This window comes from Macaca thibetana, chromosome 7 (genome assembly GCF_024542745.1).
Source record: "Macaca thibetana thibetana isolate TM-01 chromosome 7, ASM2454274v1, whole genome shotgun sequence".
Taxonomy (NCBI): domain Eukaryota; kingdom Metazoa; phylum Chordata; class Mammalia; order Primates; family Cercopithecidae; genus Macaca; species Macaca thibetana.
In genome coordinates, this window is record NC_065584.1 from 87,329,187 (window position 1) to 87,355,784 (window position 26,598).

The 26,598-nt window shown below is 41.4% G+C and overlaps 1 protein-coding gene and 3 pseudogenes across 3 annotated transcripts; 3 read left to right on the top strand and 1 right to left on the bottom strand.

The window, feature by feature from the left end:
- Positions 1–217: 217 nt before the first annotated feature.
- LOC126958303 (protein SET-like) lies at positions 218–1,071 on the top strand (annotated as a pseudogene).
- A 2,768-nt stretch (positions 1,072–3,839) lies between these two features.
- LOC126958282 (pentatricopeptide repeat-containing protein 2, mitochondrial-like) lies at positions 3,840–4,959 on the top strand (annotated as a pseudogene).
- A 13,470-nt stretch (positions 4,960–18,429) lies between these two features.
- RNASE10 (ribonuclease A family member 10 (inactive)) lies at positions 18,430–23,786 on the bottom strand. 2 transcript variants are annotated; one of them, XM_050796583.1, is made up of 3 exons: positions 23,605–23,786; positions 22,743–22,843; positions 18,430–19,813 (listed from the first exon to the last, which is right to left on the bottom strand). In XM_050796583.1, exons 1-3 carry the CDS (start codon positions 23,661–23,663, stop codon positions 19,161–19,163), a joined length of 813 nt encoding a protein of 270 aa, XP_050652540.1. In that variant the 5' UTR covers positions 23,664–23,786; the 3' UTR covers positions 18,430–19,160. The 2 variants fall into 2 exon arrangements, with proteins under 2 accessions (XP_050652540.1, XP_050652541.1); XM_050796584.1 differs by lacking the exon at positions 23,605–23,786 and having other exon boundaries at positions 22,751–23,597.
- On the top strand, positions 23,777–25,177 carry LOC126959207 (prostaglandin E synthase 3-like; annotated as a pseudogene). Its single transcript, XR_007727490.1, has one exon. The product of XR_007727490.1 is annotated as a prostaglandin E synthase 3-like (transcript).
- Positions 25,178–26,598: the final 1,421 nt, after the last annotated feature.

Sequence of the window (26,598 nt, forward strand, 5' to 3'; positions counted from 1 at the left end):
TGTGCCACTGCACTCCAGCCTGGCAACAAAGCGAGACTCCGTCTCAAAAAAAAAAAAAAAAAAAAAAGGGAAACACATAATGTTATTTTAAGCTGTATGGTGTTATTGGACTTCCAGAAAACATTGTTTGGATATTTCGAATGATGTAGACAGTTTTCTGCATGCTTCCTGACAAGTGAGGAGACTTGTGGTCTGGTTCTTAGACTTCCCTAGCAGCATGGCCCCCAAATGCCAGTCTCCACTCCCACCTTAAAAGAAGGAATCAAGACTACCTCCTGCTCTGAGACTGGAGGAGACATCAGTCTCTGTAGGCTTGCCAGAGAAGGGAGAAAAAGAACAGCAAGAAGCAATTGAACATGTTGATGAAGTACAAAAAGAAGTAGACTTAATGAACAAGCCAGTGAGGAGATTTTGAAAGTAGAACAGAAATAATAAAAATGCCTCCAAGCATTTTTTCAGAAGAGGTCAAAATTGATTGTCAAGATCCCAAATTTTGGGGCAACAACATTTGTCAATCATCTCCAAGTGTCTGCACTGCTTGGGGAGGAGGGCAAAGAGGCACTGCATTATTTGATCAGAGTTGAAATGACAGAATTTGAAAATATTAAATTAGATTACAGAACAGATTTTTATTTTGATGAAAATCCTTACTTTGAAAACAAAGTTCTCTCCAAAGAATTTCATCTGAATGAGAGTGGTGATCCATCTGCAAAGTCCACTGAAATCAAATGGAAATTTGGAAAAAGTTTGACGAAATATTGAAGTCAGATGCAGAATAAAGTCAGCAGGAAGAGGCAGCATGAGGCACCAGAGAGCTTCTCTACCTGGTTTACTGACCATTCTGATGAAGGTGCTGATGAGTTAGGAGAGGTCATCAAAGATGATATTTGGCCAAACCCATTATAGTACTACTTGGTTCCCAATATGGATGATGGAGAAGGAGAAGAAGACGACGACGAGGAGGAGGAGGAGGAAGAATTAGAAGATATTGAAGAAGAAGATGAGGATGAAAGTGAAGAAGATGAGGATGGTGATGAAGAAGAAGGAGAGGAGGATGGAGAAGATGACTAATAGAACACTGATGGCTTCCAACCTTCCTTTTAAAGAAATTTTCTCCAGTTCCTGGGAGCAAGTTGCAGTCTTCCCCCTGCCCCACCCCGCTTCTTGTGCTCAGTAACCCTGTTCTTGTGGTCCCTTTTCTCTACTACATGGTTTTCAACATTTTGGGGGGAAATACCTTGAGCAGAATACAATGGGAGAAGAGCCTCTATCCCCTTTCTATTCTAAATTCACTTTTATCCCTTCCTGTGTGAGCAAAAACTGTATAGAATCAACACCACTGAGCTCTGTGGGAAAAAAGAAAAACCTGCTCCTTTTGCTCTGCTGGAAGCTGGAGGGTGCGAGGGCCCTGCATGGCAGTGCACAGAAGTCTAGCTTCTTTCCTACTTTCTGAATATATTGGGCTCAGAGAGTACACTGTGTCTCTATGTGAATGTGGACAGTTAGCATTTACCAACACGTATCTGTCTACTTTCTTTCGTTTAAAAAAAGAAAAAAAAAAAAGCTTTTAAAAAATGGGGTTTTAGAAGGTCAGCAAAGGGTGGTTTTGACATGTTTGGCCGGGTTAAGTGGGCATTTTGACAGCATGGCTTCTCCTTTGGGCTGTTTGTGATGTTTGACAGATGTCCTTGCAGTTTAAGATGACACTTTTAAAATTCTCTTCTCATGATGACCTAAGCCCTACCCCTCAATGGGAGTATCAGCAGAACCTGTAGGATCTTATTTGGAATTGACATTCTTGATTGTAATTTTGTTCCTGTTTATTTTTAAATTTTCTTTTTGTTTCACTGGAAAGAAAAGATGATGCTCAGTTTTAAATGTTAAAAGTGTACAAGTTGCTTTGTTACAATAAAACTAAATGTGTACACACAAAAATTAAAAACTAAACATAAAATAACATAGGCTGGGCACAGTGGCTCACATCTGTAATCCCAGCACTTTGGGAGGCTGAGCGGGGAGGATCGCTTGAGCGCAGGAGTTTGACCAGTGTGGGCAACATGGCAAAACCATGTCTCCACAAAAAAACACAAAAAATAGCCTGGAGTGGTGGCACATGCCTATAGTCCCAGCTACTTGGGAGGATGAGGTGGGAGGATCACTGGAGCTGGGGAGGTGGAGGTTGCAGTGAGTTGAGATCTCACTACTATGCTCCAGCCTGGATGACAGAGTGAAACCCTGTCTCAAAATTAAATAAATAATAAAAGAATATAAATATTTTGTATCAATTTTCAACTTTTATAGTCAATAAACTTAAGTCTTAATTTTGGTTACAGAATTAAATATTAATATTAACAGTCAAGTCAATGTAAAAGTAAAGTATAGTTAACTGAAGGTGGGACACAGAGGAAAAGAGAGTAGAGGAAAAGAGAGTGAAGGAAAAGATAAGGATGCTAATATTCTTATTTTACAAAGTAGGAACTCAAAATACACAGTGCCTACCTGAAAAAGATATTAAAATGATTAGTATAGTATTAAGTTAGCAAAGTAAACAAGAGAACTGAAATATAGCTATATTAGGAGTAGAAGAGGGGAGGGAGGTGGAGTTCAGCTAAACCTTAATATGTTGTAAAGTCAACAGACCTTTGATGAATTAGTGAGTAGAGGACACCTTCCCTAGAGATACTGAGGCAAGAGGTAATAGTGCCTCCTTAGGACTTGGAATGGAGTCAAACAGTGGTGGGGGGAAACAAATTCCACTAGAGGGAATTTGTGTGAGGGAAAACAGCCTGCAATTTATTTATTTATTTATTTATTTATTTAAGACAGAGTCTTGCTCTGTCCCCCAAGCTGGAGTGCAGGGGCGCGATCTCAGCTCACTGCAACCTCTGCCTCCTGGGTTCAAGCAATTCTCCCGCCTCAGCCTCCAAGTAGCTGGGATTACAGGCAGTCACCACCACGCCCGGCTAATTTTTGTATTTTTAGTAGAGATGGGGTGTCACCATGTTGGCTGCGCTGGTCTCGAACTCCTGACCTTGTGATCCACCCGCCTCAGCCTCCCAAAGTGTTGGGATTACAGGCATGAGCCATAGCACGTGGCCCAAATTACTTTTGGTTGGAAATCACCTTAATGTTCAAAAGAGGGAATACTTAAATAATTATCACATTACATTAATAGAATAAAATATATCTAGTAAAACTTTTTAATGACTACTCAACAATGTGGAAAATTCTATTATATAACAGAATTTTCAAAAGATATAAGTCCTCTTTCCCTCCCTTCCCTTTCTAAACAATTTAGTCCTAAAGCCACCAGGTGGGGTAGAGCAAGGTCATAGACATTGATGAGGAGGGGCCGTCTGGCATGGGAATAAGAAGTCAGAACCCAAGAAAGATGAAGATGTGTCCATGGTGGGGGATGTCTGAGGGGGCTGAGAGAGGAACCCAGCTGGCAGAGTCACAGCCTGAGCAAGTAAAGGAGACATCCACTCAGAGGGGTTGCCTAGTGTGAGATATCCAGGCCCAAATGGCGGACACCCATGTAGAGGGGCAGCCCTGGCACAGAGTGTCAGAGCCGGAGTGGGTAAAGGGCATCCACATGGGAGGGGGAACGACAGCAGCAAGGTGAGATTGGTTACATACTGAAGATGGATGGAATAAGCAACTATATTAAAGAATATGGGAGAAGAAATGTACAAATCAAAAAGTTATAAATGAGAAAATTAAGATACAAATATGGAAAGAGAAAACCTAATATGAGGTTGTGGGGTTGGATTTGAATTGAGATATTGATATAAATGTATGGTTTTCAATATAGTTACAAAAAGAAAATACATGTGAGTATGGCTGCTGCACTTAGGCCCTTGAATCGAGCTCTTCTGCAGGTACCGCAGATTTCAGTGTATCCTGGGGTGGGAGGTTCCAGCTCTGCCTGTGGCTGCTAACAGATACCTACTTACAGATAGTATTGTGAAATTAAAAGAATTTCAGCATAAGAAGGTGGCTGTTGCGTGTAATCTTCGTGGCACTAAAGAAACCTATTTTAGAAATTTGGAAGAAAAATTGACAAGCTCATCTTGAAGGAGGAGTCGATAACCTTACTTCATTTGTGTGGGTCCCAGGACCATGTGAAGCTGGCTAAAAATGTCATTTACAGGTACCATGCAGAGAACGGAAATATCACTTTGGAGGAGTATAAGTTTGGACCATTTGTCATGAGTCTGTGTTATGGGTTGGATCTTGAGGAGCTCATGAAAGACCAGCATTTATGAGGTTCCTTCTCAGAGTCCACATCATTCAATATTTTGATGGATATGTTAGTTGTCAAAGGCAGATATAAAAGTGCTTTGGAAGTATTGATAGAGATGAAAAATCAAAGTGTGAAATTCACCAAAGATACCTATGTTCTTACTTTTGCAGTTTGCTACAAACTGAATAGCCCTGAGTCTTTCAAAATCTGTTCTACATTAAGAGAAGAAGCCCTACTCAAAGGACAGGTTCTCTCCAGGAAAGCATCCCATTTCTTTGTGGTGTGAACTCTGAATCAGAACCAGGTGGCAAAAGCTATGTCCATTTTTTTCTCAAATCATGAATCCAGAAAGCATAGCCTGCACTAATTTAACTATTATAATCTATATCCAGTCAAATAATGTTGGAAACCCTGATAGAGATACTAAAAAATGCTGCAGAAGGAAATTTATTAAAATTTGTTAAAAGACATGAATTCTCAGAGGAAGTGCTGGCCAAAGTGAAGGAAAAGTGAAGGATGTGCCTGCCCTTGTGGCCAGATTTAATGAGATCTATGGGAAACTGCACATCAGTGGCCAGGTCACCACTTGTACTTTGGGTGCTCTGCTCTGCCACACTCCCAGGGACAGGAAATACCATATGTTGCTATTAAACAAGAGGATGATGACCCATCGGACCTTCCAATCACTCAACCAGTCCTTTCTGGCTGAGTAATAATCCTCATTTCAGTCCACCTGTGGATCTGAAGGGCCTGCTTCTAGTGAGTTACTGCCTTTCCTAAGAAGCAGGCATTGCCCTTCAGTAGCCGCTGTGCTGACACTTGGCCTCCTCTTGAAATTCCCAGGTTCACTGAATGGTGGCATGTTGATCTCTGAGAAGTTATGTTGCACTACTGTGAAGGTCTACATGCAAGCACAGTTCCCTCAGAAAGGAGCTTCCCTTGTACATTGCTGAGGATCCTTGAAGGAACATGGTCGGTCTCCAGTCCAGCTTCCAGCACCAGAATGGAATGCAGCAAGCACCATCAGGAATGAATTTCACTACAAGTGTGGTTACTCTGATTTTCAAGGGAGTAATTACTTGTAAATTACATCCCTGCTGAATTCAAGAGGTCTGAAACCCTATTCTATCATGTTAGAAAATAGCGCAGGATTTCCTCACTGCTCTGCCATCATATATTTCTATGACTTGAACCCTCATTTTTCCATACGCAAAACAATAATGCCTATGCGTAGCTGCATATAGATTTGAAATCTTTATTCAAGGTTCAGAAGGATCAGATTTTCTCAAAAATAAGAGAAATAAAAAAGGTTCATAAGAAAAAAGAAAGAAAGAAAGAAAAGAAAAGAAAAAAGAGAAAATACATGCAAATACATGTGAGTGTGAGTGTGTGTGTGATTGGCTATTTGCCATATTCCCAACTATGTCCACTGAGACAGCCTTAGAGCTCTCTCACCCCATCAGCAATGAGCACTACCTAGCACCCAGATCCAGGTTTCAAAATACTGTTCGTCACTAAACACAACCAGCTCACCTTAGAAAAATGACTGGTTCCAGGAGAAGGAAAGTATAAAATGAGCTTGGGCCATCTTGTAGTTTCTAAAAGCAAAGAACTACCTAAATAATGATGGGGAGGTTGGGCATGGTGGCTCATGCCTGTAATTTCAGAACTTTGGGAGGCCGAGTTTAGAGACCAGCCTGTGCAACATAGTGAGACATTGTCTCTACAGAAAAAGAAAAGAAAAGAAAGAAAAAAGAAAGAAAGAAAAGAAAAGAAAGAAAACATTAGCTGGGCATGGTCATGCGCACCTGTAGTCTCAGCTACTCAAGAGGGTGAGGTGGGAGCACTGCTTGAGCCCAGGAGTTTGAAAGCAGTGAGCCATGATCACACCCCTGTACTCCAGCCTGGACAACAGAGCAAAGAGAAGAAGAAGAAGAGAGAAGGAAGAAGAAGAAAAGGAGGAAGAAGAAGGAGGAGAAGGAGAAGAGGAGGAGGAGGAGGAGGAGGAGGAGGAGGAGGAGGAGGATAGGGATACATCAAAAACACACAGAAGCCCTATAAAACAGCTTCCACTGGCTAATCTGGGACAAATTATAACTCAGTGAATAAAATAGAAACCATGAATCCATACTTATATAAATAAATGAATACTTTTAAAATACAATAAGGATTTAAATACCTACATAGTTTTCTTTTCCTCCTCCTCCTCCTCCTCCTTCTTCCTCTTCTTCTCCTTCTCCTTCTCCCTCCTTCCTACTGCCTCCTCCTCCTTCTTCTTCTTTTTGAGATGGAGTCTTGCTCTGTCACCCAGTTTGGAGTGCAGTGAGGCAATCTCGACTCACAGTAACCTCCGCCTCCCAAGTTCAAGTGATTCTCCTGCCTCAGCATCCTGAGTAGCTGCAACTACGGGTGCCTACCATCATGCCCAGCTAATATTTATAATTTTAGTAGAGAGGAGGTTTTGCCATGTTGGCCAGGCTGGTCTCGAACTCCTGATCTCAGGTGATCTGCACCCTCTCCCAACCCCCCAGCCTCCCAAAGTGCTGGGATTACAGACCTGAACCACCGGGCCCAGCTGAAATACTTACATAGTTTCAAAATGCATCCACTACAAAATACCCAAAGAGAAAAATAATAACTTCAGTAGAGAAGGCTGGCAGATTTCATTTTAATCAGGTGAACAAAGTAAACATAATCAATAATGGCTTAAATTGAAGTTGAATTGAAACTTAGAGGATGCAGTGGGAAGAACATGCACCATTTTTGTGACACCTCTGCCAAAGATGGAGAATCTAAATCTAATCAGGACAAACCCACATTGAGAGACATTCTACAAAATAACTGGACTGGAATCTTCAAAAGAGTCAAAGTCATGAATCTAAGAAAGCCTACGGAACTGTATGATACCCAACAAAAATAAAGAGACATGACTACTAAATGAAACACATGATTCTGATTGGATCTTTTTGCTCTAAAGAACATTATTGAGACAAATAGTAAAATTTGAGTAGAGTCTGAGTTAGATGGTAGCATAATGTAAATGTTAACAGTAATGTCCTGATTTTGATAGTTATATATGAGAATATCCTTGTTACAAGAAAGGCACACCAAAGTATTCAGGAGTGGAGGCGCCTTCAGTAACTTATTCTCAAACGGTTCTGGAATAAACAAGAGTTACTTGTGTTGTACTTGCAGTTTTTCTGTGAGATTGATGTTATTTCAAACATTTAAAATTACAGTTCAAAATGATAAGGCAACCCTGTAAATAATATTTGATTCCAATTTTTTTAACATATACATGTTTGTATGTATATCTGCACATAGAAAACTAAAAGTATGCACCTAAATATTAAGGGTGATTAATCTTAAATAGTGTGACTACATTTGACAATAACTTTGTCCTTTTTCGTCTGTATTTTCCTAATTTTTTACAATGAATTGTATTGCTCTTTTTATTCATTAAATCACTAGGAAAAACATTAGAAAATACAAATAAATTTGAAAATAATGAATTAATTAAAATTGCTCTAAATCTCATCACTGAAAGTTAACCACATTTTTTTGACATCTATGCTTCCAGGATTTTTTACATGCATATATATATGCATGTATAAGAAAGTTAAATATACATTAGAAAAAATATATATAGAACTTTATTTACAAAGGTAGGCATGTATTTTCACAAAATGAAGCCGTAATAAATACACCATAAATTTTTTTCACTGAATTCATCTACATTCTTTCATGTCAACAAATTTAGGCCTTTATTATCCCTTTAGGGATTTAATACTATTTCATTGTTAAACTACTATTTATTTAAATAATCCCTGATGTTGGACACTTAGAATTTTTTTTACTTTTACCATTACAAATCATGCTATGATGAACATTCTTATTCATACAACTTTATGCATTTGCCAAATTGATTCCTTAGGATAAATTATGAAAAGTAAAATCCTGGGGTCAAAGATTTAAAAAATATATATTAAGCACTTTTGCTGCATATTATCAAATTGCCCTCTAGGAAGCGTATGTATCAGCATATATTCTTACCAGCCTAGTACCCTAACCCATGACAACGTTAAATAGTGTCTTTTTTCTATGTGAGGAACTTAAAATAATCAGAATAAGCAGTAATCTTTAATATTTCTGGAGATAACTGGATAAGCAAATATATTTCATAAGCTTATAAATGTCCTAAAATGATAAACATTCTATGGTTTTTAACTAAGTTAGTAGGTCAATTATTAGCCTGGGGATGGGGAAGGGGAGAGGAAGTAAAATAATTCTTTAGTTACTAGATAAAGAAAAAATGATGTAAGTGGAGAGATGGAAAAAACACTACAATTAGCCATTCCAGACCAGAAAATCTTGCATTTCATAACTATATTATCTATTGCTGTGAAACAAATTACTCTAAAACTTAGCAGTTAAAGCAACAAATATGTATCATGTTGCAGTTTCTAAAGGTCAAGAGTTTAGAAGAAGGTTAACTGATGGGTTCTGGTTCAGGGTCTCCCATAAGCTTGCAGTAAAAATGTCAGCTAGGGCTGCAGTCATCTGAAGGTTTGACTGGGGTTAGAGGAGCTGCTTGCAAGATGGCTCACCCACATGACCTTTGGGAGGAGGTCTTAATTCCTTCCTGGTGTTGGCAGAAGACCTCAATTCCCACATGGGTCTCTCCATTGTGCTGCTTGAGTGTTCTCATGATGTGGCACCTAGCTTACCCCCAGAGCAAGTGATGTGAGCTCAAGAGCAAGGAGAAAGCCAAATCCTTTTTTGGACCTATTTCAGAAGAGGCATGCCATCACTTTGATCACATTCTGTTTATTGGAAGTGAATTCATTTCTAGCAGATTCTCTCACTGAGTTCAGTCACACTGAAGGAGAGAGAGATTAAGCTCACCTTTTGAAGGGAAGAGCATTAGTGACGGTGTGGACACATTTTAAGGCCACCATAATAGCTAAAAAACATGAAGCTCTCATCAAGAGCTTCTGTAGTCTCAGATGTTGATGACAGATGGCCAACTAACCACAGATCAAGAAAGGTCAGGTGCAGTGGCTCACTCTTGTAATCCTAGCACTTTGGGAGGCCAAGACAATAGGATCGCTTGAGGCCAGGAGTTTAAGGCCAGCCTAGGCAATATAGAAAGCCCCCCATCTCTAAAAGATTTTTTTTTTTTTCTTGAGACTGAGTTTCGCTCTTGTCGCCCAGGCTGGAATGCAGTGGTGCAATCTTGGCTCACTGCAGCCTGCGCCTCGGGGGTTCAAGCGATTCTCCTGCCTCAGCCTCCCAAGTAGCTGGGATTACAGGCATGTGCCACCACGCATGGTTAATTATTTTGTATTTTTAGTAGAGACAGGGTTTCACCATGTTGGCCAGGCTGGTCTTGAACTCCTGACTTCAGGTGATCCTCCTGCCTTGGCCTTCCAAAATGCTGGGATTATAGGCATGAGTTACCATGCCCAGGCTAAAACATTTTTTAAATTTAGATTTAGAAAAAGGAAAGTTGGAAACATAGTGTAATGAAAACATCACTGATTCAGGGACCAGAATATTTGGACCAGGGAAGAGCAAGTCATGGCCGGGCACAGTGGCACTGTAATTCCCAGCACTTTGGGAGGCCGAGGCAGGCAGATCACCTGAGGTCAGGAGTTCGAGAACAGTTTGGCTAACATGGTGAAAGCCCGTCTCTACTGAAAATGCAAAAATTAGCCTGGCGTGTTGGCAGGTGCCTATAATCCCAGCTACTCGGAAGGCTGAGGCATGAGAATCGCTTGAACCAGGGAGGCAGAGGTTGCAATGAACTGAGATTGTGCCACTGCACTCCAGCCTGGGCAACACAGCGAGACTCTATCAAAAAAAAAAAAAAAGGCATATTAGTCAATGTATGAGAATAGGCTACGTAAAAAAAAAAAAAAAAAAAATTGTGAGTTCAACTAGCTATACACACATTGAACACCTACAATGCACAAGGCATTGTGTTAGTTCTACTGGGTATAACCAGAGAAGTTACCTGAGATAAGCTAGTAAATGTTAGAACTACAATTTTAATGTAGTTCTGGAATCTTCAATCGAAGTTACTTACCTAAGATAAGCTAGTAAATGTTAGAAGTACAATTTCAATGAAAGTTCTGGAACTTTCAGTTGAAGTTCCAGATTCCATGTGCTTAACCATTATGCTACCCTGACATTCTAGAGTCTACCCTGCCCACCTGCCTGAAACTGATCTCCAACCTGGGCCCTTGACCTTCAGCTCTTGAAGGGCTTCAAGAAAAATGAATTCCCTATTCCTTCCTTAGAGCATGTTCTTGAGTTAGTGATTTATTGAAGGAGTGCTCTTAGGAGAAACCTGTACGTAAAAAGCTAAACAAAGAAGTGATTTTAGCTAAAGGTTCGTCGCAAGCCTGACCCCATGGGGAGCTCTAAAACATGCAGATGCCATAAGATTGAGGTAAGAGGTCTAAGTTCTTACACATCCGTATCAGCCGGTCATTGGCTGTGGGCTACTCCTGGGAAGGACATAACCTTTTAGGCATTGTCAACAAGGAGACCCCCATAGGCTGGAGGCTATGCTCTGGAGAAGAATGCACCTGTGAATTTTTGACAGGGAACAGTCAGCAGCTGCGGGATGGCTGCACCTCCCTGGTAAGGGAGATCTGTATGTATCAACTGTTCTCAACCTTACAAATATATCATTTTAACCCCAGTCTTCTAATACGGTTGCTTGCTGTATGTTTGGTCCTTAGCTAGACCAGCTTTCCAGCGCAGTTCCCAGGGCTGGCTCTAATCACATCACCTTCCTTCTTCCTATCACAATTTTCCCCTCTGGATCTCATTTGTGGATATGTTGCAAAGCCTGTTTCTTTTGTTTTGTTTTGTTTTAATGACTGTGTACTCAGTAAGTAGGTAGCACAGTGCCAAACGCATGCAAAAGCATTCATAGAATAAGGCTTATTTTGCTTTTTTCTTTTCTTCTTGTCACCTTATAAATGTGCTGAAGACCCCATTATTTGAAGTTAATAATTTTATATCCTTGTGTATAGGATTATGCAATCAGTTTAGAAGGATATAATTCCAAACACTAACCTCATGCTAGTGCTGGCGAGCTGACATTTTGAAACACTGGGATATCCTAGTACTTCCTGAAATCCTATTTCCATAGGTAAATGGACTATACGTCTCAACATGAGACTCACATTTCCCTCATTGCCCCTGTTGCTTAGCCTTAATACCACCATTTTCCTCTTCCCCTTACCTTTCCCCTAAATCCAAACTTTACCTGGTTTCTGAATCATAATTCTTATAAAGAATCAGCCCAGCTGCTCCTGGAAGTGACATCTCCGGGATGTGAACCACTTTCTGAAAACGAAGTGCAGCCCAGTGCAAAAATGTGAAGAGGAGAGAAAGGCAGGTCTACGGGTAGGATACAGGGAATGCAGGCAGGAACATCAACAAATTCCACGCTAAATCAAAGCATTGCTGAAAATGACGGCAACTCTGTGCCCTGGAGTTCCTTTTGACCCCACCAGCAATGAATCTCTGCTGGATAACGCAACTTCATTTCATGGGAAGGAGAAGGCTTGAAAAGAACCAACTGAGTCTACCCTGCCTGGTAGACTGAGCACTTGAGGGAGGCAAGGAGGTGAGTTCTTGTCGAGGGCCTAATAAGGACATAACACATGAGACATTACCTTGGATACAGCCACAACCAGAGTTGCCTCTACTGTGTGTGGCCCTGGGCTAAATTTTTTTTGGCGGAAGGGTGAGGAAGAGGGCCCTATCTATATAACAGTTTCATGTTTAAATATATTACAAAATTTATGAGCCCAAGTGAAGTATCATGATTTGTCAATGAAGTTTTAGAATAATGAGAAAAGAAGAGATACTATATATATTTCTATATTGTCCAATCAGTGTATATGGAGATTCTTTGGGGTGTCCAGATATCATCTCTTCCTGTTAAATCTAGGAATCATTTCTTCATGCTCTTTATTGTGAAAAGTACCATTCTTGAATAATTTCATGTCTCCAACCACAAGAAAAAAGTGTATAGCACTGCTACAGCTCTTCAAAACCTATTTAAATTGAAACAATTTGTATCTTCTTGCCTCTGTAGTTTCCTAGTGCCATTTAATGCCGGTTATAGTGTTACCCATGACAGGGAATTATCCACTGTATGGCCTAAATACCAACTCCCAATGACTCTCTCAAAGGTTACTTTATTACTTTACATTGTTGATGATGATCACAAATGCAAGTCTTATCCAGAATATGCAAGAAAATGAGAATGATGATTAATTTTCAGGCAATGTAGAATTTGCCATTTGGAATTTTGTAGTATAAACATAAAACATATCTTCTAATCATATTTTCTCTTGAACTCTTTAAGCCATAATTACTGCATTCCTAGAACATGACCTCTTTCACAACTAATCACATTCCTACCTTCCACACATCGCCACCAGCAAGGGACCTGTTGGCAGAGTGAAAAAAGCATCCCGTTCATGCAAGGAGTGATTATCCTTCATCTTGCACAGATTAAGACCAACCCAAGAGAGCATGTTATCACCTACCAGTTGGAGGCAAGAGAGAACATTGATAGGAAATGCCCCACTGGGGCTGGGAGCGGTGGCTCATGCCTGTAATCCCAGCATTTTGGGAGGCCAAGGTGGGTGGATCACTTGAGGCCAGGAGTTCAAAACCGGCCTGTATGTATCCACATATAGACATGGTGAAACCCCGTCTCTACTAAAAATACAAAACTTAGCCGGCATGGTGTCATGTCCAGCTGTACATGCCAGGCATGCGCCTGTAATCCCAGCTATTTGGGAGGCCAAGGCCAGAGAATTGCTTGAACCTGGGAGGCAGAGGTTGCAATGAGCCGAGATGGTGCCACTGCACTCCAGCCCGGGCGACAGAGTGAGACTCCCTCTCAAAAAAAAAAAAAAAAAAAAAGAAGAAGAAGAAATTCCTCATTGGCACTGAGGAGCAAGAGTCTCAAAATCCTTACAGAAGACAGGAGTAGTCACTCCACACCTCCACATGGTATGTATCTTACAAAAGGAATGAAGTAACTGTTTGGGTGCCAGCAGTGGGGAGTTCACAGGGTAAGAAACATGTACTGCTACTACCCCTGGGTGCTATAGACCAGAATTAGCAAAAGCCAGCAAAACAGCAAAAGCCTCCACACATGCAGCTCAAGCCTTAAGATCAGTCGTAAATGGTCACCGGTGGCCCAGAGTCCTGGATGCATCCTGTGTCCAGGATATATTTGAATCATCCAAAATCAAGTGTCAGCACCTTTCTGATGGTCCACTCTGGTGATCTCACACACAAAAAAATACCACACCAGCCAGAAGGAGAAATCCATTTACCAGGCCCCCCTCCTGGAACCAGGCCCTGGCCTTAGGGCCCCAGAAGGACCCTCTTAGGTGCAAGTCTAAGAACTCCTTTTTTTTTTTTTTTTTTTTTTTTTTTTTTTTTTTTTTTTTTTTGAGACAGAGCCTCCTCATTCCATCACCCAGGCTAGAGAGGAGTGGTGAGATCTCTGCTCACTGTAACCTCTGCCTTCCAGGTCCAAGCAATTCTCCTGCCTCAGCCTCCCAAGTAGCTAGGATTACAGGCATCTGCCACCACGTCCAGCATTTTTTTTTTTTTTTTTTTTTGTATTTTTAGTACAGACGTGGTTTCACCACGTTAGCCAGCACAGTCTCGAACTCCTGACCTCAGGTGATCCACCCACCTCAGCCTCCCAAAGTGTTGGGATTACAGACATAAGCCACCATGCCTGACCAAATCTCAGAACTCTTTTGTGGCACCCAGTTGATCACACATGGCAGTGGGGAGACAGTGCTCCAAAGGGGAGAAATGGGACCCGGGCCCACACTGATCCAGGCTAAGCTCAGAGCACCCTAACCACATGGCTGCTGGCCTCAGCCAGTGCCAGATACTGTAGCAGGGGAACCTCAGCCAGTCCCAGATACTGTAGCGGGGGAACTTCCTATGTGGAAGGCACTCCAAAGTATAGGGGAGCCCTGAGGGCAGTGGCCCTGCTTGCTCAAGTCTAAGGACTCTACTGGCCCTAGAATATAAATTTTGTGGCCATCCAAGGAATGAGATTTAATAAGATCCCACATATCTGCATACTGCCAACAACCTGAAACTCAAACCTGTGCTGACGGTCTTGCCCTTCGTGTTATAGTGCTGCTTCCAGAAGGACTCCGTCAAAATACCATGGGCAGTGAGCCCTGCAACATCACCACCAAATGCAGCTGCCATTCACTGAACCCTACCGTGGGCTGTTCAATCTCGTCTAATCCTCACAACAACCCTATAAAGTAGGTATGATCATTATCTAACTTTACTGATAAGAAACCTCAGATTCTGAGAGCTGAGGGCAATTCCCAGAGTCACAACTGGTTTTTTTTTTCGAGGGGCAAAGCTGAGATATTCTCACATCTATCCCAAGAATTGGTTCTTTTCTCCTACAGCACACCACATCAGATTAGTTAATAACCTGAGCAATTCAACATCTTTGTTAACAGTTTTGAAACATTAATTCACAGAAAAACTGGTAGGCTCCAAGATGCCTGGACCCCACCTGATGTCTAGACTCCAACTCAGACTAATTAAATAACCAATATTGCTAGAAGAGGGCCCTGGAATTGTTTTTAATTAAAAAAAATTTAAACTCCCCAAGGTAATGTTTTGTTGTTGTTTGTTTGTTTGCTTGTTTTGAGACAGAGTCTTGCTCTGTCGCCCAGGCTGGAGTGCAATGGCGCAATCTTGGCTCACCGCAACCTCCACCTCCCAGGTTCAAATGATTCTCCTGTCTCAGCTTCCCGAGTAGCTGGGACTACAGGCTTGCGCCACCATGCCGGGCTAATTTTTGTATTTTTAGTAGAGATGGGATTTTGCCATGTTGGCCTGGCTGGTCTTGAACTCCTGACCTCAGGTGATCCACCTGCCTCGGCCTCCCGAAGTGTTGGGATTACAGGCGTGAGCCACCACGCCTGGCCAGCAATGTTAATAAGCAGCAAAGTTCAGAACAACTTAAAACACATTTTTTTTTGAGACAGGGTCTCAATCTGTCACCCAGGCTGGAGTGCGGTGGTGCAATCATAGCTCAGTGCATCCTTTATCTCTGGGGCTCATGCAATCTTCCCACCTCAGCCTCCCAAATAGCTGGGATCACAGGCATGTGCCACCACGCCTGACTAATTTTTATATTTTTTGTAGAGATGAGGTCTCCCTGTGTTGCCCAGGCTGGTCCTGAACTCCTGGGCTCAAGTGTTCTTCCCACCTCAGCCTCCCAAAGTGTTAGGATTACAGGCATAAGCCACCACACCTGACCAAAAACTTGTACAGAGTGTTCTGAAGACAATATTTGAGTGTCTTCCAAACAGCAGAGGAGATATCCCTTGGCCAATAAGTAGACAGTCATTGATTAATAAATGTGTCAAAGAAGAATATAGAAGAAACTTATAATACAGATCCTTCCACAAAGATGCTAGTGGCCTAACTAGGATCATATATGGTATACTCAAATTAATTAAGGGCTAATTAAACAGTTATATATAGATCCCACAATTTCTTACTTGAAACTTTTGGGGCCAATGCATTTTGGCCAACATTTTCAGATTTTAAAAAGCACCATTGTATGTTAAAGTGTGTATGTTTATATCATATATGACTAACACACTCTTAGAAGGGCCTACTCACAACAAAACACAGTGATATTACCACAGTGAAATATGTAATGGTCACATAGCATAAATAAAGAAGATAAATAGCCTCACATTGTCAGTCTAGTCAGGTGTCATATCTAAATGAGTTTTGGGGCCACTTTGAAAAAAAAACTTTCCATTTTCAGAGCTTTAGAGATTTGGGTACTGTAGATAAGGGACTGGGGATCTGTCATATGGGCTCAACATAGATCCTGGAAGTATAGAGAGGAAGCGACATTGGAATTAGAAGACTTGGCAAAAGTCTTGTGAATGAGGCAGAATTTGAGCTACAGTGAGTTGATTTTCTGTCCCTGGGAGGTGAGGTCCCACAATGCCTTGTCACCCTATTATCAGCCATGGAAGCTATATTTTCCTGCTTGAGCCACTAGAGGCCTGTATTTTGTAAATGCTTTCCTGAGATAGTCTACATGGTCAGATTAAACAGAAAAATGAAAACAAAACAAAACAAAAAAACACATGACCACTGAGATTTGCCCAAAGTGAAGACCTGGAGGAGATGAGCATACTCATCAAACAGCGCCGGAACCCTTAGGGAGAGAAGCTGGAGGGAACCTGAAGAGGATGGAGCCACATCAGAATACTACAGAATATAGGCTTTAATCCCTGGCTAATTCCATTCTCTTGATAATTCACTCCATACAATGGAGACCTTTCACATTTCATTCCTAAATCCTTGGTTCACCTACCAGACAGATCACTAACATGGCCGATTTTCTCTGACGCCTATTCTTCTTTCCCCTCTTCCCATCCCATTTCTCATTTTCTTCTCCCTTGCCTTAGATAACCTTTTGTCTCTTTCCCCAGACAGGGATTCGCCCTCAGGAATCTGCCTTGGCTGAGTCATCACCTTTCACCACTTCATCACCACCTCTAAAACATCAGGGTAGCCCACAGATGGACACATACTTCCTGTCCACTATTATTAGAATTACTAGGCCGGGCGCGGTGGCTCAAGCCTGTAATCCCAGCACTTTGGGAGGCCGAGACGGGCGGATCACGAGGTCAGGAGATCGAGACCATCCTGGGTAACACAGTGAAACCCCGTCTCTACTAAAAATACAAAAACTTAGCCGGGCGAGGTGGCAGGCGCCTGTAGTCCCAGCTACTCGGGAGGCTGAGGCAGGAGAATGGCGTGAACCCGGGAGGCGGAGCTTGCAGTGAGCTGAGATCCGGCCACTGCACTCCAGCCTGGGTGACAGAGTAGTGAGACTCCGTCTCAAAAAAAAAAAAAAAAAAAAAAAAAAAAAGAATTACTTGGGAGACAACACTGTTCCTAAGAGGTTATTGCTGGAAGTGAGTCACAGGTATAAGGGATATATTGAATCAGGGAAGTCTAGGAGGTTACTAGAGTGGTTGCCTGTCTGTGAAAACAGGAAGAATAAAGTAAACTGGAGAATAAAGAAAGAAAGAATAGGAAAATGCAAGCCAGGTCAGAGTAAAGCAAACTGTTCTTCCCTTCAGTCTCCCATTTATGTATGTCCCTGACTTAGTCTATAATAGTCTAGGAATGTGAAGCACAGAAAAACTCTAAGGGAAGGAAATCTCAAAATCCAGTCACACAGTGAATCCTTACAGCTATGTTCTCAGATTCCTCGCCTCCCTAAGCATGACTAACTACACTATTTCTCATTTGAATTTAGAGGAAATAGGCTGAGGAGAGGCCACTTGCATCTTCTACGTATCCAGCCACACAGCTTCTCTTCTCCTTGATTAAGTGTGATACCTTCTCTGCAGAAATTATTCTTTCACCAACTTTCTTGTTCTTTAGAGCAAGAAAGCGGAAATAATGCTAAATGAGAAAAAGCCTGTCTCTTATCCCATTCATTCCACATCTACTGGGCACCTAATATAAGCACTATTCTGCTTCTGGACATAATTCAAAAGATTGCTCACTCTCACTTTCTCTTTCTCTCTTTTCCTCTCTCTTTTTTCTCACTCTCTTGACCCACCCTCTTCCAACTCCCTGTGCCAGACTCTGACTATAGGACTAACATCTGCTTACATGACTGACTATAGGACCAACATAGCATAAGTGATCAGTATCAGCTGACTGAATCTCTAAAAGGACCCAGATAAAGAGAAGGGAAGGCCCAAAAAGAAAAAGAAGAGGAAAGGGAGAGGCTGGGCGCAGTGGCTCACACCTGTAATCCCAGCACTTTGGGATGCCGAGGTGGGTGGATCACCTGAGGTCAGGAGTTCGAGACCAGCCTGGCCAAAATGGAGAAACCCCGTCTCTACTAAAAATACAAAATTAGCTGAGCGTGGTGGCGCATGCCTGTAATCCCGGCTACTCGAGAGGCTGAGGCAGGAGAATCGCTTGAACCCGGGAGGCTGAGGTTGTGGTGAGCCGAGATCGAGCCATTGCACTCCAGCCTGGGCAACAAGAGTGAAACTTTGTCTCAAAAAAAAAAAAAAAAGAAAGAAAAAAAGAAAAACAGGAAAAATAAACGAAGAAAAGAAGCAAAGGACAAAAGCAAAGGTAAGAGATAAAAACAAGAAGCAAAGCAAGGAGGCTGGTAGTAAAAGATGGGAAGAAAGAGAAAAGGGCAGTGAAGGGTCAAGAAAAAAGAGTTCTATCCTTGCTCCAGCCCATGTTCTATCTTGGTCTACAGCAGCACACCACCTCCCCAGCAGACCCCCAAACCTAGTCCCTAAATTTTTGCCAGCTCAGAAAAGGAAGCCTGATCCACATGGTCCTCCAGAAGCCGTCACGGATAGAATCACTTTAACTGCATCCACAACACAGAAGTGCAATTGTGCAAAACCCAAGAGTGTTATGTGATTGTTGTAGAGGCTCAGGGTGGGTAGCAGGGAAGAACATGGGTAAAGGATACACTAAACTCTTCCAGTCCACATCCAGAGACAAACTTAGAAAAGGAGACAAATCGATGGCCAGGACTACAGTAGGGACTACAGCAGCTCTTCACTTACTCCTTTCCAGGGTAAGGGAAAGGAGAGACGGAGAGCTGAGAGAAACGAGGCATCATCACCTTATTCCACCATCTGTAATCCTAGGAACAAAATGCAAGTTGGGTGACCCACAAGGCAAGGAAGAATTACATCTGCATAATACCTAAGACCAGGAGAACTACATGCGAAAGAAGAAGTAAAAAAGGAAGAGGAACAGGAGAAGGTGAAGAGTAAAAAGATGATGAGTTGCTTCATTATCCAGTGGGTAACTGGAGTTTCACGTCATTACAGGTTATAATAATGTGCTTTTTTATAACAGAAGTTAGGTAATTGCAGTTAGGAGTGACCTGGTCTGGTTTGGACAGCTCGCACAATGTCAAATCAAAAGGTCGGGAGCTTTTGTGACATTTTCCCCCCTTGAGCTCACAGGCAATGACAGGACTGTTACAGACAGCTTTGACTGTCTTTAGATCCTCGTGGATGAATGCATACTGGGCTATGCAACTCTGATTGGGCTCCTTCATCTTGTGTGCCATCATTTCATTGCATTCTCTATCTGTCTGGTCAAGCCTAAGATAGTCTTTGTTGCTCTGAAAGAGAGCTGAGGCTCTGAGCATCTTGTTTCCTCCAACCTCATCTTCATTGAGGATGGGATCTTCCGGCCAGCCAGGTTGCACCACTTCTTTGTTGCCAAGTACCAGCGTTTCTGTGGTTTGGGTGCCCTCTCCCTCCTCAGTGGCCTCAGTTTCGTCCTGTGAGTCACTGGACCAAAATTCATTGAGCGGTTGATCACTCTCCTCCAAGACTGCTGCAGCCATTTGAAGCCCCAGCCCCAGGCCCATCCCCAGGCCCAGCATCAGCATCAGCAACATGAAAAAGATCTGCACCAGATTCAGCTTCATTTTGCCTGGAGAGGAAGCGGGAAATGGAAGAACGTGACTTTGAGATCAAAATTGGCTCCAGTAGAGACTGTAGTCTCCCTAAGCCCTACAGCATTGTATTTGGGGTCTCCTCTCCCTTCTCCACATTACCCTCTTCAAGGCAGTGATTTCTCTTTCCTTTCCCATTTCTCTTGTTCCTCCCCACCACATTCCCTGTTGCTGTGTAATAAAATGTGGAAGTTTCCTCATGTTCCTTCTCTTGAAGACTAGGAAGATGACCAGGGGAAGCAGTTCTGGGGTAATTTACATATGGTAAATCAGTGAGGAAAGTTGACATCAACCAATTCTTTTTTTTTTTTTTTTTTTCCTTTTTGAGACAGAGTCTTGCTCTGTCACCCAGACTGGAGTACAGTGGCACCATCATAGCTCACTGAAGCCTCAATCTCCCAGGGTCAAGTGATCCTCCTGCTTCAGCCTCCCAAGTAGCTGGGATCACAGGCACACACTACCATGCCCAGCTCTTTTTTTTTTTTTTTTTTTTTGAACGAGTCTTGCTATGTTGCCCAGGTTGGTCTCGAACTCCTGGGGTCAATTAATCATCCCACTTTGGCCAAAGTGCTGGGATTAGAAGTGTGAGCCACCATGCTCCTGACATCAATTGATTCTTAAACAGAAATTCGTTCCAAATAACCAGAGAATGATTGAGAAGACAAGTATGTACAGTGTCACACTCTCCTTTAGGGAAATTCTTGTAGAAAGCCTTGTTCTCAACCTAGGACTAGATTTACCACAGAATACCAGCTCTTTATTTTTATCCCAAATTTGCTTTTGCTCATTCAAGTATCTATTACTCTTCTTGCTACCCACCTTCTCCACAAAAGATAAAAAGGAATAGAAAAAGTACCACAGACCATTCTTACTCCTAAGCCGAGGCTGGAGGGAAGATGTCCAATTTTACATCTCAGGCCCCTGCTGAAGCTGTATCTTGTCAAGTCAGATTCCTTCTACTATTAAAGATCTCTTAACACCTGGGTAGTCTTGCTGATTAACTTTGTACTCTCAGGGAAGAAATGGAATAAGAATGAAACCAAAGAAAATCAAACAATTGACCTGCTGCGGGTTCCCTTACTCATAAAGATCCTAAGGAGGCCAGGCTTGGTGGCTCATACCTGTAATCCCAGCACTTTGGGAGGCCGAGGCAGGTGGATCACCTGAGGTTAGGAGTTCAAGACCAGCCTGGCCGACATGGTGAAACCCCATCTCTACTAAAAATACAAAAATTAGCCGGCATGGTGCCACACACCTGTAGTCCCAGCCACTCGGGAGGCTGAGGCACGAGAATTGCTTGAACCCAGTAGAAGGCCAAGATGGTGCCACTGCACTACAGCCTGTGTGACAGAATGAGATTCTGTCTAAAAAAAAAAAAAAAAAAAAACCTAAGGAGAGCTGAGCATGCATCTTTGTCCTGCTAGGCCAGTCTCATCCCCTTAACAAAGAGAGACATTCCCTGCCAGAAAAAAAAAAAAAAAAAAAAAAATTGCTATGAAGAACATTATTGAGGCAATTGATAAAATTATAATCTCTGTAGTAGATAAGAGTATTATGGCAGTCCCCCTCATCCACAGGGAATATGTTCCATGACCCCAGTGAATGTCTAAAGCCCTATATGCCCTGTTTTCTTCCTATACATAGATATCTACATAAGTTTAATTTATAAATTAGACAATGTGTATTAACAACAACTAATAAAATAGAACAATTATAACAATGTACTGTTCAAATTTTGCAGATAAAAATTCTTTCTTACTGTAGATTTTACCAATTGCAGCATATGCTTCCCCCCCTTTCCTTATTAAGTTGAGAAACTTTCACCTTTTCACTTAAAGGGAGCAGTTTACGGGTTCTTTTTGAATATCTGAATTGCCAGCATCATCATTCTTGCACTTTGGGGCTATTATTAGGTAAGATAAGGGTTACGTGAACACAAGCACTGAGATACCTTGGTGGTGCATCTGATAACGGATACTAAGTCGCTAATGGGTGGGTGGTGTCTACAACATGGATACACTGGACAAAGGGATGATTCACATCCCAGGTAGGATGCAGTGAGACAGTGAGAGATTTCATCACATTACTCAGAACAGCATGCAACTTTAAATTATGAATTGTTTATTTCTAGAATTTGCCATTTAATATTTTCAGACCATAGTTGACCATGGGTAACTGAAGCTGGGTAGGGAGAACCACTGTATATATGTGTTTGATATACTGAATGTAAAACTGTACCTTGATTATTTAAGAAAAGATCCTTCTTCTTAGCAGATGCACACTGAAATATTAAGGAGGAAAAGAGCACAACGTATGCAATATACTCTCAAATGCTTCAGAATATAGATATATGGATGTGTATACATGTGTGTGTTTACAGAGAGAGAAAGAAAATGATAAAAAATAAATAGGGGAGCCTGGGCACAGTGGCTCACGCCTGCAATTCCAGTACTTTGGGAGACTGAGGCAGGCAGATCACTGGAGTCCTGGAGTTTGAGACCAGCCTGGGCAACATGGTGAAACCCTGTCTCTACAAAAAATACAAAAAAATTAGCCTGGCATGGTGGTGTGTGTCTGTCGTCCCAGGTACCCGGCAGGCTGAGGTGGGAGGATGGTTTGAGTCCAGGAAGTTGAGGCTGCAGTGAGCCACGATCCAACTGCTACACCCCAGCCTGGGCAACTGGAGTGAGAATCTATCTATAAATAAATAAATAAATAAATAAATAAATAAATAAATAAGGGAAGTTTAAAAAAATAATGTATCTGGATAAAGAATATTCATGAGTTCCCTGAATTATTATTGCAATTTTTCTGTAAAGTTGAAAATATTTTTTAAAAAGTATTTATTTTTAAAAAGAGAGCAGCTCCATGTTGTTTCTTGAGGCACCCAACACCTCTGTGACTTACCTACATACCTAAGAAGCTGCAGAGATTCTTGTGTCCTCTCGTTCCCCAAGTTCTTCCCTCCCAGGGTTTCCTTCTTGGTGAGCAGTGCCCTGGCTGCTAGTCTGAAGAAAAGTAGTTATCTTCTGGTGGTCCATGTGCTCTTAAACACATACTTACTTCCTAAACCCACCCCCTCTTTCACTTCCTCCACCTAGCACTGAGCAAACACACTCAGCCAATTGTTTCTGTTCCCATAAACACTTTGAAGTGAGGCTATCTGGGCACTGAGACAGATCCAGACATCCAAGACAGGAAATGTCTCCAGCCTGGGAAATTGCAGACAGTTTTGTTTCATGGATCAATTGTTCTGCTCCTGAGTTACACCCACTATCCTGTGGTTTATGCAGCCTGACCTTGTGCATGAATTTCAAGTTTAGTCTTTTCTTGTATTTGCTACATGTACACATGTACTTCCTTTAATTCTCTCCTATAATTTCTGCAGTGTCAAGATCTTTGGCCTTTATTTGGCCATCTCTCCAACATAATTATTTTGCTTTTCACACTTTACAAGTGTATTATGACAAGATTTAGAGTATTTGAGTCAATCATGAGTTTTCACATATCTTTACCTATACCTTTATTCCAGTTGTTCACTCTCTACTCCCTCTTTCCATTCCCCCAGCCAATAATCACATTCCCATAAAAATAACCAGATTTTGCAAATCTGATCATTTAGCCCTAGATAGGAGACTATCCAAAGCAGCACTATCCTTATCAATCCCTATAGTCTGGGTGAATAAAACCAGGAGGGTTACAATGTTGATCCTCAAGGTTCACTTCTTTAGCAAAAATTGACATTATGAGATAATATTTTTAAAATCACCCTGGAGACACTTTCCTCTTCTCCCCGACCGGAGGAGCCGCTCTTTCCGCGCAGTGCATTCTGGGGACCGAGGTCGAGCCCGCCGCTGCCGCCGTTGCCTGAGGGAAGCGAGAAGAGGCCGCGACCGGGGAGAAAACGCGGAGTCGCCGCTGGAGAGAAGTGGACTCCCTAGCAGCAGCCGCCGCCAGAGAGGCCCGCCCACCCGTGCGTCCGTCTCCCTGCCCCGTTCACAGTGCAGCCTGCTTCTGCAAAGTGGTACGATCGAAGGGACTATGTCTTCATTGAATTTTGTGTTGAAGACAGTAAGGATGTTAATGTAAATTTTGAAAAATCCAAACTTACATTCAGGTGTCTCGGAGGAAGTGATAATTTTAAGCATTTAAATGGAATTGATCTTTTTCACTGTATTGATCCAAATGATTCCAAGCATGAAAGAACGGACAGATCAATTTTATGTTGTTTACAAAAAGGAGAATCTGGCCAGTCATGGCCAAGGTTAACAAAATAAAGGGCAAAGCTTAATTGGCTTAGTGTCGACTTCAATAATCGGGAAGACTGGGAAGATGATTCAGATGAAGACATGTCTAATTTTGATCGTTTCTCTGAAATGATGAACAACATGGGTGGTGAAGAGGATGTGGATTTACCAGAAGTAGATGGAGCAGATGATGATTCACAAGACAGTGATGATGAAAAAATGCCAGATCTGGAGTAAGGAATATTGTCATCACTTGGATTTTGAGAAAGAAAATAACTTCTTTGCAAGATTTCATAATTGAGAGAATTCCTGAGTTGATAGCTCTAAAGGCAGATGTTGTATTTGCCTACTTTAACCCATTTTTCAACCTGTTTGTTTTTTAAAAGGCTTCACTAAGGGTTGATATGTACCATTGTATGGGGCAATTTTAAGTCAGCTAAGGCAATAACCTTATGCATGAACATTTCCCAGACTTTCATGAAGCTGTTGAGGTCCTAGGCAATTGATGCAGCTGTTGTGATAAATACATACATCTCACCTAAGTCTCCTTTTCTTCATAACATAGATACTGACATGATAGGAAGCTCTCAGCTTAGGGAAAGAGAACTAAATTTTAGATTATAGAACATGGATTCAAAAGTGGCTGGAACAAATTGGCTGACACCTTACTGGTAACCTGCTATTCCTCTGGTGTTACCCTTCAGGATTGTTCCACTAAAATTTATTTTTCAAAAAATTTACTTCACATCATTCTATGTAAGTGTGTATCTTAGCTAAAACTAGAGAATGCCCTAACTTAGATGGTTTTTGAAGCCTATACATTTGGTATTGTTTGACCCTTAAGCTTTTACATCTTTTAGCGTGGAGGATGAAGAAAGCTGTACATTGTTGCTTAAGAGTCTGTACATTTAGACCAGATTTGTATTTGCACTGTCAAGTATGGCAAATGAGTGAAAAATGTTTAATACACTATTGGATTTTTTATTTCTTTTTTTGATTCAGCTTATACCAGGGCTGAAAACCTCAGTTTATGTTCATGACAGTGGGGATTTTTTTAAATGTCTACATTCTGTCTAATAAACTGTTGGAAGACTTATTGGCTGTCCTTTTAAAAAAACAACAAATAAATAAAAAAAAAATAAAATCACCCTGGAGACTGTTAAAGCACTATTAAAAAACCTCTGTAGACATAAACACGATCTTTTAAGATGTTTTCCTAAACTGTGGTATACAAAAATAAAAAATAAAAATAAAAGAAGATGTTTTCCTTAGTCCTTCAGGCAGAAGTTTTCAAATGGTGGTCTAGGAGCCACCTCTGTGAGTTACAAAGTCTCCTGGGCTGACTTTTTGCAGTGCTGGTGTTTATAATTCACAATAAGAACACTAACACCAACTACCAGTATTGAGCACTTCCTTTCTCAAGGCACTTACTGCATTTCACCCTCACATTTGCTTGTGCTATCCCTCTTTGGTGTCTATTTTGCCCATTTATTCTGGTGAGGTCTATTTGCAATGTGAAAAGAAAATTAAGAATTCTTCACTGAGCCCAGTAGCAGTTTAAGGTCAGCAGGGGTAATGTATTCAGCAACCACGCATCACCTGCTTCTTTATAACTAAAGTGTTTTGTTACTGCTAGAGATCATTTGAAATTAACCTTTAATTAAATATAAAGAAAGAATCTAAGTCTGTATAAGTATAACCTTTAGACCGGACAGGTTTTTATTTTCTTTTTTTTTTTTCTTTTTCTAGGCTACAGTTTTCTCATCTTCTAAATTTGAATCGTTCTTGGACATAAAATGGTTTATAATACTAAAAACAGTTTAAATAAAAAATGAACAAATTTGGATAATAGTAGCACTTACTTCACAGGGCTGTTGTAAATATTATATAAGACACTGCATGTAAAAGGCTAAATGTAGTAGTTGTTGTTGTTATTGCTCTTACATAGTGATTACCAACACATGCTCATTACCCACCCAATCAATATCATTTTCTGTTTAGAAATAGCACATGCTAAGGACCGTGGCTACCAACACTGCTCACTGGATCTTCTAGAAGAGTCAACCAGTATCCTGGAATCTTATAGAAGGAATTATGAGAAGGCTGATATAGGATGACCCTCATTTCACAAATAAAGAAGTGGCTCAAGTAAGTTAATATCCCAAATGCTACAGATAACTAATAGCAGTTCTGATACTAAAACCCCTGACTTGTAGTTAAGAAAAATTTATGACAGATAAATAAGTAGATGGTGGATAAATGATAGGTAGACAGATAGATAGGTGTAAAGAGATAGCAGTAGAAAAGATTGATGTTAAAACTGAACCCTACAATTCTCCCAGTTTATTTCCTAGAAAGAGTTTTCAGGCTGTGGCACAGACAGGGAGACCCAGGCAGAGTCCGCCAGTCTTCCTGAGCTGAGGAGATAAAATTGGGGGACCAAAGAAGCCAAGGCAACTGGAGTTCACAGAGCACAGTACCAGAGAGGACAGAATTGCAGAGAGAACTTCAGAGAT

Excerpts from the sequence above, each read along its gene's own strand:
- RNASE10 (XM_050796583.1), bottom strand. The coding sequence starts at position 23,663 with ATGCACTGCGCGGAAAGAGCGGCTCCTCCGGTCGGGGAGAAGAGGAAA. Across the intron at positions 22,844-23,604 it reads AAGAGGAAAGTGTCTCCAGG|ACTAGCAGCCAGGGCACTGC; the intron begins GTGATTTTAAAA and ends ACTTTTCTTCAG. Across the intron at positions 19,814-22,742 it reads GCAGCTTCTTAGGTATGTAG|GCAAAATGAAGCTGAATCTG; the intron begins GTAAGTCACAGA and ends CTTCCTCTCCAG.